At 42.4% G+C, this 18,524-nt stretch overlaps 1 protein-coding gene across 3 annotated transcripts in view; it reads left to right on the plus strand.

Moving 5' to 3' along the window:
• Positions 1 to 700: 700 nt before the first annotated feature.
• ZNRF1 (zinc and ring finger 1) overlaps positions 701 to 18,524 on the plus strand; it is a 95,543-nt gene continuing 77,719 nt past the window's right edge. For all 3 annotated transcript variants that reach the window (XM_069497849.1, XM_069497852.1, XM_069497851.1), the window contains exon 1: positions 701 to 1,724. In XM_069497849.1, the coding sequence (XP_069353950.1) occupies positions 1,301 to 1,724 (424 nt within the window). In that variant the 5' untranslated portion in view covers positions 701 to 1,300. The remainder of the gene's footprint in view (positions 1,725 to 18,524) is intronic.

The raw sequence follows: 18,524 nt of genomic DNA on the forward strand, positions 1-18,524 counted from the left end.
ATTTTATTTCCGTATCTATATCTTTTCATTTTTTAACGTATACCTATTGATTTTGAGGATTACTTTTTAGCTTAACGAATCTACTCACTTGCTTAAACCCAACCTAAGAAGTTCGTTCTGATCTAACGTCAGCAAGGCCTGGATTCACAAGTGCCCCCAGGGCGCGGTTTACCTCCAAACAGCTAAGGTAAGCTTCCTGACGTTAGGGGTCCTTGGATGGGGAACCTCCGAAAGAATGGACAGCACGTCCACCAGAGGGTGCTGTGGGGGCAAATTTGTGCCAGGAGGGGATCTCGACCAGTGACCCTCCGAGGCAGGTAGGCGTTGTTGAGTAATTTTCATTCCTCGTGGTGTTTCCTTCTCACCACCCCCCCACCATTGCTGCCCCTCCCCCATATATGGTTCCCCCTGAATAATTAGCCACTTTCGGGGACATAGGAAGTTATTGCTTTGAGAAAACGTCTTCTGTTGCTGACGCCCAGTAGCTCAGTCCACCCAAGCCACCCAGGTCACAGGCCGGCCGGGGGCGGGTGGGTGAGGACCGCTGGGGCGTTAGCGGCCCAGCGCCGCAGGGGCCGCGAAGGGGTTAACCCGGCGGGGGGGGGAGGGGGAGGGGGAGGGGGGCGCGGGCCGCGCCTGCGCTCTGCCGCTCTCCATTGTCTCCACGGCGGCGAGGAGCGCCGGCGAGCGCAGCCCGGGACCGAGCGGGGCGGCGCGGCTGGCGGGGCTGGCGGCGGCTGGAGCGAGAGCGCGACGCGACGCGACGCGACCGCCGCTTCCAGAGCTCCGCCTGACCGCCCAGCGCCGCGGCCCGCCCGAGGCCTGGAGGGGTCCGGGCTGCCGTCCATGGTCGCGGCGTCCTGAGGCGGGGGACGCGCCCGGCGCCCCCAGCCCTCCTCCGCCTCCTCCTCCCGGGCGGGCGGCCTCCTCCGGCGCCTCCCTGCGCCCGCCCGCCGCTCGCCGCCGCCTCCCTCCCTCTTTCCCTGCGGCTCCCCCGGCTTTTGGAGCCCGGGGGCGGCCTGTGGCGCGCGAAGCCCGCGCTGGACTGCGCCTCTTTGGACCTTGAGGGGAAACATGCGTTTGGCTTGGATCGTTTGAAATTCTTAGTTTGGGATCCCCGCCCGCCTGCCTCTTGCGCCCCGCGGGTTTTCTTTTCTTTTTTTCTTTTTTGTCTTTTCTCCCTCCCTGTCTCCTTTTTGACTCCCTTCCCCTTTATGCTCGCCCAGCCCTCCCCCCGCTGCTGATAAGTGGGGGAGGGTCTCGGCCTCCAGGTTCCCGCCCCACCGAGGCCCGGGCGAGCATGGGGGGCAAGCAGAGTACGGCGGCCCGCTCCCGGGGCCCCTTCCCGGGGGTCTCCACCGATGACAGCGCTGTACCTCCGCCGGGAGGGGCGCCCCACTTTGGGCACTACCGGACTGGCGGCGGGGCCATGGGGCTGCGCAGCCGCTCGGTCAGCTCGGTGGCAGGCATGGGCATGGACCCCAGCACGGCCGGGGGGGTGCCCTTTGGCCTTTACACCCCCGCCTCCAGGGGGACCGGCGACTCCGAGAGGGCACCCGGCGGCGGAGGGTCCGCGTCCGACTCTACCTATGCCCATGGCAATGGTTACCAGGAGACGGGCGGCGGTCACCATAGAGACGGGATGCTGTACCTGGGCTCCCGAGCCTCGCTGGCGGATGCTCTACCTCTGCACATCGCACCCAGGTGGTTCAGCTCGCACAGTGGTGAGTCCACGGGTAGTGGAGGCCTCGGAGGGAGGGCGCGCCGGGGCGCCCCAAACCTTCGCGTGCGTGCCAAGGTTTGGGTATGTGGTGCACGACCTGGATGTATCTGCCTTCCCTTTGGTTCCTGATGCCAAGGGATGAATGGGATACCTGCCCTCTAGAAAAGAGGCTTCCTGCGAGGCTGGCTGCGGAGCCGGGCGTTTTAGGACTCTGGGCGTGTGTTCACTTGTGGATGGGCAGAGTGAAACCTGCCTATTGAAGTCTCGTTTATTGGCATCACCCTCCTCAGAGAAGAGGTCTTGTCGGCTTAGAGCAAGTCAGCTTGGTGCCTCCATTCTGCCACTGCAGCATTGTGCCTGCCTCACCATTAATGGAGAGACGGATCCAGTTTGACCAGGCAGTGTCTCCTAAACAAAGAGTGTGAACGGAAAATAATATTAAGGGCAAGTGGTGATTGGATTAAGGCTCTCACCCTTGCTGGGAGGGAAGGCTGCCCAATTTTGCCACCCTGCTGGAGATCTGTTTGAATTGTTTAAAATGGAGCAGCCGGCAGGCGGCTAGCATAGACAGGTGTGGCCTGCTGTATGGAGGGCCCAGCCGGGGAGCCTCCAGGGGGCTTTGCAGGACTTGGGCTCTGGGCACCAGTGCTGTATGCAGTAGGCTTGGCTCAAAGACTCACATCCCTCCATCTTTTTTATTCTCCACGCTAAGTGCTTGTTCTTGCCGTGAATCTGCATCTTTTCGTAACAGAGAGCCTGGGAAGGTGGAGTGTTATTGCCTGGCTGTTGGCACATGACAGGGGAAGAGGAGGATTCAAAGAATCTGGATGAATTCATTTTGTGAACTTTTGGTGACAGGCCAGGAAAGGCTGGAGGGGGATTTCTGATGGGCAGGGCAGAAAAGGCCTGGCAGGCGCTTCTGGAGGAAAACAGGTCTGTCTGCTTGGCTATCCTGAGAAGCCAGGTCAGGCTTCTAGAAAATTGGCCAAAAGGGGTGTGGGGCCGCTATTTGCTAATTGGCAAGTTGAGTGAAGAAGTTACATATTCAGAGTCCTTTGGGTGAGTGGGAAAATTTAGATATTGTGTAGGAAATACATTGCTCCTGCCTTTAAGGTACTCTAGAGGATATATCTGTCAGATCACTATTTTAGCTAATGTGAAACAAGGTCAACTTTTTGGGTATCTCTTTTTTCTCCCCTGCAAATAGTCTTTTTTTGGGGGGCAATTATAAACCATAATTTGTGAAATAATTTCTTGGAGAAAATAGTGACTAATTTAAGGCAACACTTCCGAGTGGCTTTTGAATTGTTAGGATGGTATTTTAATCCCTGAACAGACGTCCGGATATCATTGGAGCTTCTCTGACCTCATCAAACTCTGCCCTGAATGAGATGCAAGGCATGACTGCCTTTGGCACTTTCAGGCATTGATCAGCATCAGGCGTCTTGAAATTAATAATCTTTCTTGTGAAATTTAGCCTAGAAGGAGTCAGCTGTATTTGTGACATGATTGTGGTTAAGTTTTTTTAAAAACTGTAATTAGTATCTGGTTTTAAACTGAAAAACATGGTAAGAAGTTTCTCTAAAATCAGTTAGAATTTTGTGTGTTGAAAAACATATATAATCTTATAAAGACTTGAGGGGGAGAAAGAAAGGGAGTTCTCGTTTTGCTAAAATTTCTTAGGTCTGTCTCTTTCTAAAAATTTCTTTATCCTTTTTCCACTACAAGGTTGCATGCTGGAGTTTTGAGCTTATAATTAGATTCCAAAATTTCATTCCTCAGCTGTGAAACCTTAATTTTTTTCATCCACTTTGTGGTGAGGGTAGGGAGAGCCACTGAACCATGGGGATGCAGGAAAAGTTGGAGCATATTAATCCTTTAGGGAAGGGTGTCTAAAGTGTGTGGGGGAGGCTGCTATTAATATTTTGGGTAATACATTCTTTACTATATAGGGCCATCCTGTCCTTTTGAAAGATCTCAGACATACCTGGCCCCACCTACTAAATGCTGCAGTTCAGTGTGTCACCCCAAAATGCCCTCCCGAATTCCCAAATACCCTTTGAGGGGAGTGATACCACCCTGATTGAGAACCATTGCTTAAGGGATTGCTTCTTTTCTTCAAATAAAGTAATTAGCTTCTCCTGTGCAGTTCATTTGAGATGAGCTTTCATATGCAGTAGAGGTTCCATCTCATCACCTGGAACAGGCCGCAGGATCTTCTGGGACATCCCCTTCTTCTCTCGTTCGTTGCTGTAAGAAGAAAAACTTGTTTCTACTTTGGAGCCTTTGAGTAAGGTCTGAGCAGCTTTTGCTCTCATGTTGTAAGATTAGAAGTGTGAGGATTTCTGTGCACAATTGACTAGATGCCTGGAAGTTGATATGATTCTGTTTCCAGGGTGTTTTTGGAACTCTTCATAGGCACAGAAAACAGTTGTCAGTGAAATAAGTGGGGGAGTTCAGTGTACACCAGGCCTCGTCAGAGAGAGTGGGCCTATGCTGTGTCTGGAGGTAGAATACTGAGGGGTCCCAGGCCCAGCTCCTCCTCTGAGTAGCTGTGACCTTGGGCAAAACATACCACTTCTCTAGTGCCTCATCTTCGTTATTTTTAAAATGGATGTAGTAATCCTCACGAGTGGCAGCCTATGAAGTTTGTTCTCTGAACTCTGGGAGAGGAAACCCTGCAGTCACATTTCTCTTTTCTAGGTTCCTACAATTCCCCACACGGTGACACTCGCACATCCTGTTCCCTAGGCCTGGAATACTTTTCCTTCCATTGTTCACATGGATGGCTCCTTTGGACCCCTTAGGGCCCAACTGAAATTCCTCCTCAGAGACCACTCTTAAAAATCGCCCCTACTGTTACTCGCTCCAGTCACTCACCTGTTACCTTAATAGTTCTTAACACACTTTGTATTTTATTTATCTGGTCACATTTTTCTACCTACAGTTTGAATAAATTCTAACTCCATGAGAGCAGGATTGTGTTTCTCGGTCACTGTTGTAACTCTTGCATCGTGCCTGGCACTAAAATTTTTTGAGTAAACGAATTCGAGTGCTTTATGTCCGTCATCTCATTTAATCATCACTATCACTCTGTAAGGTTAGACTATATTTTCTTCCATTTTATGGGTGAGGAAACAGGTTTAGGGGGAGGTTAAGGAACTCATACAAGATCAGACTGCTAGTAAGTGGCAGAGCCTGGATTGGAATGCAGATTTGCTGGTGCCAGAGCCTGGGCTCTTCACTATGCCACCCTCCTATCTCTCCTCCTGAAACCTCAGGGAGCAGGTCCTAGAAATTACGTGTCTCTCATGAGGGTCTCGTGAGATAATGTACACAAAAGCCAAAGAACATATAAGTGGACAGTAGTGGTGTTCCAGTGGGGGGATTTCTCCTGTAGTTCTCTGTCTTCTTTAATCGCCTCAGAATATGATGGGCAGAAAGGTTCACAACTGTTAGCTGCAGCCCCCAAATGCAAGCTGGTGCTGTGTCCTGAAATCTGACCTACATCGATGGGCTGCGTAGTAATGAATGCCACTGAGGAAAGCTGCTTTAGAGAAGCAGCACTAGAGTCCCTCCCTTCCTTTCCACATTAAAGTGAATTTTGCTCTAACTCCTAGTGGTTGGGTGATATTCTAGAGGCTTGTTCATTCTTTCATAGTAGCCCAGTTTATCTCAGAATATGGATTTCTAGATAGGGGGTAAAAATATAGAGAACCCACCATCTTGGAAGAGGTCGCTGTTTTCTGGGTCCTACTACAAAATGGCTGGTCATGGAGGGTTTCGCTCCACCTTCTTGGTCATATGGATGTATGTGTTACCTATCCATATTCAGAAAAATCTAAACTATTGTCACCAAGCCATCAACTGGGACTGACATAAAGTGACTGACTTGATAAGTCTTTGAACGTGCTAGTGAGGTGTCCCATGGGTTCTATTTTGCTGCCACTCTGTGATTCTCAAGCGATTTCTTTTTCTCTACTATTAGCTAATGGGGGAGAGTTGCCAATGCCATTGAGTGGATCAGAAAGCCTTTGTGCCCCCCCTTAGATGTGCTAGAGGTAGTGGATCTTTACATGGTTTCTGGAGAAGGAAAAGCATCTTGTGGTCTCCAAAGAGATGAGTTCTCTGCCCTGGAAAAGTTCTATTCTTAATGAAAACTTTTTTTTTTTTTTTTTAAAGCAGAATTTTTAGTTTTCTGTTACTATGAGGGCTTATTTTCTATAAAGTTACCTTGAGGCAAAGATAATTTCTTGAAGGTCATAGTTAACTCTTCCTCATTGAGATTTGAAAGATGTTGCAAGGAACAGTGGTTTAGCTCTTAAGGTGTTGCTTTATGGGATATGTGTGTTTTGATATTAAACAAAGACCTACCCCAATGTGTCATAGGAAATACTCTGAGCCAAGCCACTCTTAACCAAAGAAATGAAGCTCTGGTTCCTTTTGGGAAAAGGAATATGCTTTACAAATGTGGTATTCAACCCAAGCTTATTGAGCACAAAAATTTTAGTACAGTAGCCCCCTTTACCCAAGGGGGATACGTTCTAAGACCCCCCCCCCCAGTGGATGCCTAAAACCTTGGATATACTGAAGCCTATATATACTATAGTTTTCCTGTACATACATTTCTATGATAAAGTTTAATTTATAAATTAGACACAGTTAGAGATTAACAACAATAACTAACAATGAAATAGAGCACTTATAACCACATGATGTGATAAAAGTTATGTGAATGTGGTGTGTCTCTCTCTCTCTCTCTCTCTCTCTCTCTAAGTAGAGTCATGGCCAGGCTTGGTGGTAGCCAGATGCAGTGGCTCACACCTGTAATCCTAGCACTTTGAGTGGCTGAGGTGGGAGGATCACTTGAGCCCAGGAGTTCGAGATCAGCCTGGGCAATGTAGCAAGACCTTGTCTTTACAAAAAAATAAAAAATTTAGCCAGGCATGGTGATGCACTCTTGTAGTCCCAGCTACTTGGGAGGAAAAGCTGAGGCAGGAGGATTGCTTGAGCCCAGGAGTTCAAGGTTGTAGTAAGCTATGATGGTGCCACTGCTTTCTAGCCTGGGCGAGAGAGTGAGAGAGCGAGACCAGATCTCAAAAAAAAAAAAAAAAAAAAAGAAAAAATACAGTCATGCATCACTTAACAAAAGATGCGTCGTTAGATGATTTGTCATTCTGCAAACATCAAGAGTGTACTTACACAAACCTAGATGGTGTAGCCTACCACACGCCTAGGCTATATGGTATAGTGGCTGATTATTCCTGCGTTACAAACTTGTACAGTGTGTTACTGTACTGAATACTGTAGGCAGTAACACAATGGTAAGGATTTGTATGTCCAGACATAGCTAAACATAGAAAAAATACAGTAAAAATACAGATTACCTATATGGTAATCTTATGGGACCACTGTTGTATATGCAGTCAGTTGTTGACTGCAACGTCATTATGTGGCGCAGGACTATATCTTAATATTTTCAGACCTTGGTTGACTGCAGGTAACTGAAACCATGGGTAATAGGGACTACTGTATACCCAATTATAAAACCAAACTTCAATTTTGACACTTTCAAAATTGGAAAAAATTTCATAGGGAAGTAGCGGTAACTTAAAGGGGATATTGATCCTGCTCCTACTGACCCCTAAATAGGGCTGTTTTTAATGACAGTGGATCACTGAGGTTGTACTAGAATCTTGAAAGCCCAAAACCTAAATCCTAACCCCAGTCTTTCAGGATGATGGATGAATATAAATTTTGATCTATTTCTTTTCCCAAGCTCTGTCATGGCCTAGTCTGAATCAAATAGTCCATAGTGATTACTGTGGCTTGAGGATGAAAAGGGAATTCTTAGAGACTCAGCAGTTTTCACTTCTGAATTTTATGTTCTCATAAGGACACAGGTTTATCCTTGAATCCAGCAGTTGGGTTCCTGTCCTTGATGTACGGTATGGATGAGGGTAGGAATGAATGAATAACGTGAAGACCAACCCTCAAGTGTGAAGCAAGTAAAGAACCAAGTTTAACCTTAAAGCAGCGGCTGGGGTAGTTTTAGACTGATGAGACTTTACCTTGACATCTCCCTGGAGTTGTTAGTCTTGAGGGTACAGCCTTCATCTGCTGGGAGAAAAGAGGAAACTCCAAGTTGGGGGGGGGGGCATGATAAGAATTTACAGCACAGTCTTGGATCTATAACAAGAAGGAGGAGGATACAGACAAGAGCTCTCCTGATTTCTGTGAATGATTCAAAAGGATTCTTAAACTGGACTGTGCCCAGTAATCTCTAGGGAGCCAATTAACAATGCCGATGACTGGACCCCACTCCCACAATTTAGTAGAGCTGACGACAGATCCAAGAATCTGAATTTGTAGCAAATGATTCTGAAGGTATGATAAGAAGAACTTCTACATGTGAAACTCAACTCTACCACGTATTTGGTTTTTCCTCTCTCCAAAGAAAGAAAGAATTCTGAATGCTTGTTTGGTGCTTCATCAGCTTTGTTTTCAGTATTGCTAAACTGGTCGGCTATTTCCTAAGCAAGATCCTAATAAGTCTTTTCTGCAGCTTCCAGAGGGTAGGTTCAGCTGGCAAGAACGTTGTTCATTGTTTGATGATTTTCTTTTACACGGCACTAAGCATTTATCTCCTACATGTAGACCTAAGCCAGTCTGCCTTGGTGCTGAGAATTGAGGTTGTTCTGAACAGAGGGTAATTGTGGCAATGTCCCCTCTCCTTCTGTGCTTGTCTTCCCCCTGATTTTTCTTCTAAGGCACAGTTGTCTTTGGCTGCTGGTGCTACAGAAGGGCTTACTGAGTTGTATCCTCTTTCATACATCCCCAGGCAGCTAGACAAGTCAAGATCTTAGAATGAATCCAGACTTTAAAGAGGATGGAATACCTATTTTTCCTTTTCTCTGCCTGACCCGAAAGTATAAGACTCTTTGCGTATGAAGATCTGTTGAGCACAGACATTCTTGTAGTCAATTGATATTTATTGAGTGCCTCCAGTATACTAGGTCCTATGGTAGGTATTGGAAATATGTATTTATTACAAAGGTGATTAACATTACTTTGTTCTTTATGAGAATCTTTGCTTCCTCACTCCTTAAGAATCTGAGATTTTACCTTCTTCATCAGCTCCTCTGTTGAATAAACAAATAAATTCAGGTATTTGTCCAAGAGGTTGCTGCAAGGGTTTATTATATTTCTTCTCTACTTCTCAGTCACCATTCATTTTTTCCTAAACCCTATTTCTGGGCTGGGGCAGGTGATCTTTGTGCTTCCAGGCAAGTACCTACTAAGAAATTCCTCATATGTCCTGATGTAAGGGTTCCTCTGTCTTCTCAAGGAGAATATCAAAAGAAAAACTGATTTTCAAACTCTTTCTGTGTGTCTCTGACTTCAGTATCCTTGTCATCCCTGGAGCCACTTTTCTTTCTGGTCATTGAACACTATTTTCTGGAAGCATGATTCACCGCTTTTTAAATCTGTCTCTGTAAAATTTATCCCAAGCCACAAATACCCATGAGGAAATTTCCTCCTTGGTAAGCTTGTATCTCTGAGCTCCACAACATTGACACTGCTATGCTGGTCCCTGTCCTCCCCCAATTTTTTGTTTTTTTTTTTGTACTACAGTAAAACACGTATAACAGAATTTACTATCTTAACCACTTTTAAGTATACAAGTTCAGTGGTGCTCTAAGTACTGCATATAAGTAGCATCATACAATATTTGTCTTTTTGTGCCTGTTTGATTTATGACATTTAGCATAATGTCCTCAAGGTTCATCCATGTTGTAGCATATGTCAGAATTTCCTTTCCTTTTAAGGTTGAGTAGTATTCCATTGTATGTATACCACATTTTGCTTATCCGTTCATCTGTCGTTGGACATGGGTTGCTTCTGCATTTTAGCTATTGTGAATAATATAGTTATGAATGTGAATGTACAAATATCTCTTCAAGACTCTGCTTTTGGTTCTTTTGAGTATATACCCAGAAGTGGAATTGCTCCATCATATGGTAATTCTACATTTAATTTTTTTTGAGGAACCGCCATACTGTTTTTCTACAGCAGCTGCACCGTTTTACATTCCCACCAACTGCACAGGCTTCCAATTTCTTCACATTCTCTCCAACAATTGTTGTTTTCTGTTTTTTTGATAGTAGCCATCCTAATGGGTGTGAGGTAGTATCTCCTAGTTTTGATTTTTATTTCCCTAATAATTATTGATGTTGAGTATCTTTTCATGTGTTTATTGGCCAGCCATATACTTTCTTTGGAAAAATTTCTGTTCATGTCCTATGCCCATTTTTGAATCAAGTTGTTTTTTATTTTCTCGTTGTTTTCTGTGCTGTTTTAAGAAAAAATTTAAAGCCTTATTTATGATAGCCTATACTGGTGACGATAATGTTATTCCCCCCACTGGAATAATTAATAAATCTATGTTATATTTGAGTACTTTTTGCTTAGAAGAAAGATATTTAAAAGACTGGTTTGTACTGAGAGACTTTTATGAGGATGTTGGCTATAAAGGTGATGCCTTAATTTCTGAAGGATAATTTTTGGAGAACCTTGCCTTACATTTAGGTATATGTAGTTACTCATTTTAGTGAATTAGACTTGTCAGAGCAGTGCTCCAGCTTTCTTTTTGGTAGTACCTTGAGCTCTCTAAAAAGTTTAATAAAGCCATGCTTCACAAAGAGTTGTTCTAAAATTAGTCATCTCTGTACTGTACAGTATCTTTTAAGGTCAAAGTTGATTTGTTAGCATGTGGGATAAACTTTAATCTAAAGTCACCCAGTTGGTCTAGAACAGAGGTAGAAGGAGAACCCAAGGTCCCAGGGCTCAGCCAGAGTGGTCATTTAACCCCCATTTCTCAGCTTTTTGGAGATCTTTTCATTGTTTCCATCTCAAATGATTTTTTTCCCTGTGGAGAAGGTACCTTTCCTTAGAAGGAGGTATTAAGATTCTTTTATCCTGATGCCTGCCTAAGTACTCTGGGAATCCTACGTGGATTTGAGGAAGCCCTTGGGATTCCTACCTAACAAATTAGCTTTCTGTAATGTTGTTCTAGTCCACGTAGATCATTTACACTGTCAAAGGTATAACACCCGTCTAAGTCAGCTTTTCAAAGAAACTTTATTATAACTCTGACCACTACTATAACAAGCATCCCCAAATCCCCATGTACACCTTGTATTACTAGCTGTCCTTAGCCCTGGTCAGATATGGCTGAAACCATCACAGTCAGTAAGCTGGAAGTCCGTAGGCAAGTCTTAAGACCTGTGATGAGGGCTGTCTTGCATGCTAGCTGCCTTCCATCTTATTATCTGGCAAGCCCAGGCGTGTTTGCCATATTTAATTCATCCATTTCCCACCTCCTCTCTCAACCTAGAGGCCAAGTGCAACCCAAAAGGATCGTGAATCTAAGTGTCTCCAGTATTTTGAGGTATAGGAATCTCCTCTGAAGTGGCAGATCTTTGAGAAATAGTATTATGAGCTGTTCTGTTTTGCTGTGGCTTTGGAAAACCTTTGGATTCCTCTACTGAAAACTTGTTTGGAAAAAAAAAATCTTTTTAATGAAACAGTGTGAGTCACAAAGCAGCCACCCCTTCTCATAATAGCATTTCTCACCAGGGGAATTTTTGGTAGCTGTTGGGGGAGGGATTTGAGTAGGTTGTGGATGATAAATCCCCCAGTGGAACATAACCAAAGGCTACCATATCAGAACTCTGGTGCTTTCCATGCTGACACCAAGCCCTGAATTCAAAGTGCAGGACAGCAGAATGGAATGGAGAAGTCTGTGCTCAGTGAATCGCTGCAGTGGCATGACCAGTGAGACTGGAGTTTCTACATTGACAATAAGTTCATTAAAACACCATTGTCGTGTAAAAAAAAGGGCCTTGAAATGGAGGCCTTGGGTTGGAGGGCCAGAAGCCATTTACAGGCAGAGCATCAGCTTTCTGGATTAAGGGATGGCTGTGGACCCACTGATAAGAATCTAAAGGTCCTGAATAGTTTCTGAACTGGCAGCTTTGTGCTTGGCACTGACCATGGTACCACTTTGCAAAGAGTGGATTCGTACAAGGTCATCTGTGCTCTTTAAGATTTTCGGTCTAAAGCATTTAGAGTGGCACCCAAAGGAGATTCACCTAGCCAGCCTCCTTGTAGGATGGTGAAAAGGAAATACTAGAGATGCTGAGTTTAGAACAAGCCAGGATTATGATATCAACATCTAAATTGTGTGCCCTAAACCTTTCTGCCAACGTGAGCCTGAGTTTTAACTGTTTTCAACTTCATTGATTTGCCATTCTTCTTCAGGACTCATGTCTGAACCACTGTCTTACGTAAGATGCAGACACAGGGAGGTCTGAAAGATTATTATAATTGTGCTAAGATTTGCTTTCCTTTGGAAAGTCATGGCTGTCTACATTCCGTGTTTTCCTGCCTTTGTGTTTTTCTTCAAAGCCTCTTTCCAGTTCCAGGTCTCCAGAGCTCAATAAAGGGGAAACAGGAAGTCGGCATTTGATGCATAACAGCCGGCATAACATAGTAGAGAAAAGGGCACAAGCGTGGAACTGGGAGGGAGAAGTCTGGGCCTTGAAGGGGCCAAGCTTGTAGGATTGTACATGTATCCGTCAACAATGACTTTTACCAACTCCTTCAAACAAGGAAAAAGTAATTAGGAGCCTCTGTTCAGAGAAGACTGATTTTTCTTAGGTTATGTAGTGGAAGTTCAGCACTTTTATATGACTGGCATACAAGTAGGCATACAAGTAATTATAAAGTATCTTTTGCCTAAGGAGTTCAAAACACTTAAAGAAAAAGTGATGATCACTTTTATAAAGTAGTAGGAATCACTTCCCTATATCTCTTTCACTTGAGGGTCTACAGGGTACATCTTATCATGGGATAGATTTTAGTAATGAACTCTAAAGTTTTAGTCCTGTGATTGTTAAATGAAACAGTCACAGGGGTTTGTGCTGTTTCAATTTTAGTTTCACTTGCACATTTCAGGAAATCAAATAGTGGTGTGGGCCGGGCGCGGTGGCTCACGCCTGTAATCCTAGCACTCTGGGAGGCCGAGGTGGGCGGATGGTTTGAGCTCAGGAGTTCAAGACCAGCCTGAGCAAGAGCGAGACCCCATCTCTACTAAAAATAGAAAGAAATTATATGGACAGCTAAAAATATATATAGAAAAAATTAGCCGGGCATGGTGGTGTATGCCTGTAGTCCCAGCTACTCGGGAGGCTGAGGCAGTAGGATCGCTTGAGCCCAGGAGTTTGAGGTTGCTGTGAGCTAGGCTGACGCCACGGCACTCACTCTAGCCGGGGCAACAGAGTGAGACTCTGTCTCAAAAAAAAAAAAAAAAAAAAAATAGTGGTGTGACTCTGAATAGGAACTCTTTGGTGTCTTGGAATTATTTTTAAAAGATGAAATATTTTAGGCATTCAGAAGAGACAGATACTTACCTACTAAGCAGATTAATAAATAAAACATTATGGATATGATTGTATGTTCCCTGCCCTATTCCCATTTTCTCCTTCCCTCCTCAAAGGTAAGCATGGCCCTAACTCTAGTGTTTCTCCTGCTATGTATGTTCATACTTTTGCTGCATGAATCTACGCAAACAGTGTTTGTTTTACCTGTTTAATTTTATGTAAACTTTATGTATACTGTATAGATATGGAAGGATAGAGACATTGTGATACAGATAGGTAGGTATATACATACATATATATACCTCAAAATGGATTTGAGGTAGTATATAAATCCATTTTACTACTTACTGCTATAGCACATTCATTTTCACTGTTGCACTCTATCGTATGAACGTCACAGATATCACTGTTTATTGATCATTCTCTTATCAATGGATAATAAAGTTATTTTCAGTTGCTTTAAGAATGTTTGCTTATATACTTGAATAAGTTTTTCTTGAGTACATCTTTAGTCATGAAATAGGGTTATGGGAGTGCGTGTGCGTGTGTGTGTGTGTGTGTATGTATTTTTACACATATATATAAATATTGTGTGTGGTATAATTCAACTCTTAATTAAATATATTGCCCAGTAGGCTGGGTATGGCGGCTCACACCTGTAATCCTAACACTTTGAGACGCTAAGGCAGGAGGTTCACTTGAAGCCAGGAGTTTGAGACCAGCCTGGGCAACATACCAGCCTAGGCAACATAGCGAGACCTCGTCTCTACAAAAAATAGAAAAATCAGCCAGGTGCGGTGCTGTGTGCCTATAGTCCCAGCTACTTGGGAGGCTAAGGCAGGAGAATTGCTTGAGCCCAGGAGTTTGAGGTTGCGGTGAGCTATGATGATGCCACTACACTCTAGCCTGTGCAACAGAGCAAGACTCTGTCTCAAAAAATAAATAAATAAAATAAAATATATATATATATACACACACACACACACACACACATATATACAACACAGTAGATCCCCAATGTGCTTGTACTAATTTACACTCCCCAAATAGCTTATTTTTACTTGCTCCATGTCCTTGTCAAAACTTGATGTTAATTTTTGGCAAGCTCTAGTGGGTATGAATGGTATATCATTGTGACTTAATTTATTTATATATTTGATAATATATATTTATATTAATATTGTATATTTAATCATCATGTTTCCTCTTCTGTGAAATGCTTTTTCATGTCTTTTACCCATGTTTATACTGGGTGGTTCATCCTTTTCCTGCTGGTTTGTATGAATTTGTGTTTCTGGTTTTTTTGTTTCTGGATAATTCTGTATGTAATGCAGATGTGTCTCCTCTTAGTCTGTGGCTTTTCTCTCTAGTCTCTGTGATTTCTTAGGGTTAACTTAATTTTAATGTAATTGGATAAAGTGTTTTCTCTTGTGGCTTATGCATTTTGTGTGTTAAGAAATATTTTCTTTACCTGAGGTCATAAAAATATCTCATATTTTCTTCTCAAAGTTTTTAAATTTTGCCTTTTATATTTAAATTCTTAACCCATGGAGAATTAAATATTTTGATAGGGACATATTTTCCTTTTTTCATATGAATAACAAGCTCTCCCAGCAGCCTGTGAGAAATAAGAACGTCTTTTCCTACTGATTTTCAAAACCACCTGTGTCATATGTCAAGTTCCTTTCTAGGTATGTTTGTTCCTGGGCTTTTTTTTCTGTTCTCTTGGTCAATTTGTCTATCCTTGTGCTAATACTGTCTTAATTACTGTAGTTTTATTATAGGTCTTACTGAGTAGAACGGCAAATCCTTCCATTCTTTTTCAAAACTGTGTTGGCTAAATGAACCTTTCTAGGGGACAAATAAGGGAATCCAGATAGGATCAACAAAATAAAGTACAAAGTACCAGGAACTGCTCTGTTTATAGCTGGTATTCTTTTTTAATGACAGGACATCTGGCAAACCCACTCTAATGGGCAGTTTCAAAATTTTTTCCCCTACTATATTGCACAAACAATAACATTTCCCGATGTCTTTGTATTGCAAACAACAGAATAAACAGTTCTGTATGTTACAGACAACAACAATAAAAACAGCAAAAACTGGTTAGCTATTTTTGGCACTATGCTTCTAGATAAATTTTAGAATCAGCTTTGTTAACTTCTGTGAGGGAAAAAAAAATGGTAGGATATTTATTAGAGTTACATTGAATTTATCAGTTGCCATTTTTGTAAATTTGAATCTATCCATGAACCTGATGGGAATGGATTTACCAATATAAGAACAGAATTTGTTTACATTTTATTTACATTTTTAAAAATTTTGATTTTTGACTTACAGAAAAGTTGCAGAACTTATGCAAATAAATCTTGTATATCCGTCACCCAGAATCCTCAACCGTTACCAGAAAGAAATAATTGACATCTATTAAGTTCTTGACTCTGCAAAGCAGTTTAAGGTCTTAATAAATGAAACTTCTCAAGTCTAAAAAATCTACATTGGCCTGCTCCTGGAAATGGGAGAACCATATGGCCTTAAATGTGACATGGTGTCTGAAGAGGTGGCAGGCCCAATACTGAGATCTCCTTTAATTATCGTTGTTGGTCCATGTCCCTAGGTAAACTGAAATAATAGATCCACTGCCACCCTCTTGCTCCCAGTCTGTGCTCTCATCCCATCTGTTGAAAGAAACGGTTTTCAGACAGCTACAGGCTGGAGAATTCAAACCAGGTCTGCCTCAGGATGACATAAGAATGGCTTATGGAAACTTGGCTCAGCTGAGCCAGAGATATGTTTATTGGAGGAATGAGACGCTTTCTCGGGAGAGGAAGAGTGGGATAGTGGTTAAGGTTGCAGGCTTGGCGCCAGTCTTCCTCCTCAGGTGTCAACCTCAGTGTTGCTGATTTTTAGTTTTGGAACCTTGGGCAAGTGACCTAACAACCTTGCACCTTAATTTCTTTACCTCTAAAGTGAAGCTACCAATAATAATAATATCTATCATATCGGACTACTGTATGAATTACATGAGTTTCTAGGAATATCCACATCTCTCAAAACAGTGCTCAGCAGATAGTACGGGATCAGTAATTATAAGCTGCTACTATTTAATGTCATTGGATAAAGCTATAATTTTTTAAAGATCTTGAATCCTTTTTGTTAGATTTATCACTAGGTACCTTACAGTTTTTTGTTTTTTACTGTAAATAGTAGCTTTTAAAATTTTTTGTAATTGTTTCAGGTTTCTTGTATATTCACCAGAGTTGCTGAACTCTCATAGGTCTAATAGTTTTAATGAGAATCATTGACATAGAAAATTCAGAGAATCATATCCTTTGCAAATAATGACCATTTTGTTTCCTTTTTTCTACTCCTCTTATATGTCACTTCTCTTTCTTATTTTAAGATTGCTGCCTAGTTCCTCCAGTAAAACTATTGGAATCTATAACCATAGGAATCATTATTTTCCTCCTATTCTTGAAAGGAATATTTCCTGCTTTGAAAGCATTGTATATCTTTTTTGGTAGATAGACTTTATTCTGTTTTATTCCTACGTTACTAAATAAGTATCACAGATGACAATTTTATAAAAATTTTTCCTTGCATTTATTCAGATGATCATCTGGTCTTTTTCCTTTCATTTGTAAATGAGGTATATTATATTAATAGATTTTTCTAATGTTAAACTATCCTTATATTTTTGAAATAAACCCTAGTTGGTGTGATGTATTCTTTTTTTATACATTAATTAGATTTAATGTTAATATTCTCCTTTGGATTTTTGCATATAACATGAAATTTCACTCAAAATTTTATTTTTACAGTGTCTTTTTCTTCTCTTGTTATTAGGATTAACATATCCTTGAAAAGGAGTTGAGAAATGTATGTTTTTTTCTAGAAGAGTTTGTATAAAGGTATGTTAGAGTTATGGCGGTAAAACGATGGCACCCTCAGAGAGGTAATTGGATCAGATTTAATAAAGAGACAGTTTACTAAGGTATGAGCAGGATTAAAGGAACTGACGGTGGATGGGTGAAGCATCCAGAGACTGGCCATCCTGGGAAGCTGTTATCACCCTTAGATCTGACGAGCGGGGGAGAGAGCTATATCAAACCTGGTGAGAACTGTCACCTTGGCAGAGGTGTTTCACAAAACTTTGGATTTACCAAAGAATGAAACCACTGCCAAGCCATGGCAAGGCACAGCGGGAGCCAGGCAGTAAAAACTCTTAAGCCCTCTATCATCTTGCACTCCAGTCTCCTGCTGGTGCTTCCCATTGGCCAAACCCAGAAGTTTATGGACAAGGGAACCTTGTCCAGACTTACCCTTAATCTTGTTAGCCTTGTGCTGTACACATCAGAGTAGAAAGAGGATCTGGAGGAAACAAATTGAGAAAGAAAAGTATCAATACTTTGAAGGCTTGGTAGAACTCACATGTAAAATTCTCCTGTAGAACTATCTGGGCCTGGGACTTTTTTGAGTGAGTAGGTTTTTACTGAATGATTCAAATTCTTTAATATCATTGGTCTAGTCGGGTTTTTCCATTCTTGTGTCAGTTTTGATAAAGTGTATATTTCGGCCGGGCGCGGTGGCTCACGCCTGTAATCCTAGCACTCTGGAAGGCCGAGGTGGGTGGATCGTTTGAGCTCAGGAGTTCGAGACCAGCCTGAGCAAGAGCGAGACCCCATCTCTACTAAAAATAGAAAGAAATGATATGGACAGCTAAAAATATATATAAAAAATATTAGCCGGGCATGGTGGTGCATGCCTGTAGTCCCAGCTACTCGGGAGGCTGAGACAGGAGGATCGCTTGAGCTCAGGAGTTTGAGGTTGCTGTGAGCTAGGCTGACGCCACGGCACTCACTCTAGCCTGGGCAACAGAGTGAGACTCTGTCTCAAAAAAAAAAAAAAAAAAAAAAAAGTGTATATTTCAAGGCAATCTCTGTGTCAATCTCTATACTCTGTCCCCCTTTTCATTCATAATATTGTTTATATGTTTTCTTTTTATTCTTGATTAATCTTGCCAGATGTCTATTTTATGAGTTTATTTTCAAAGTACTAACTTTTGATTTTGTCTATTATCTTTTTTTTTTTTTTGCCTCTATGTCATTGCTTTCTACTCTTAACTATATTTTATTTTTCCTTCTGCTTTCTTTGGGTGTGCTCCATCACTTTTCTGACTTCTTGGGGTGGACCCTGTGCTCATTTGTTTTCACTCTCCTTTTCTAATATAGGCATTTGAAGCTCTCAAATTTCCCTTTAAGTATTTCTTTAACTGAATCCCATGATTTCCAACCTACAGAGTTTTATCATTCAGTTCTAGGTATGTTCTAATTTCTGTTATGACGTTTTCTTGATTC

This window comes from Eulemur rufifrons, chromosome 23 (assembly GCF_041146395.1).
Source record: "Eulemur rufifrons isolate Redbay chromosome 23, OSU_ERuf_1, whole genome shotgun sequence".
Taxonomy (NCBI): Eukaryota; Metazoa; Chordata; class Mammalia; order Primates; family Lemuridae; genus Eulemur; species Eulemur rufifrons.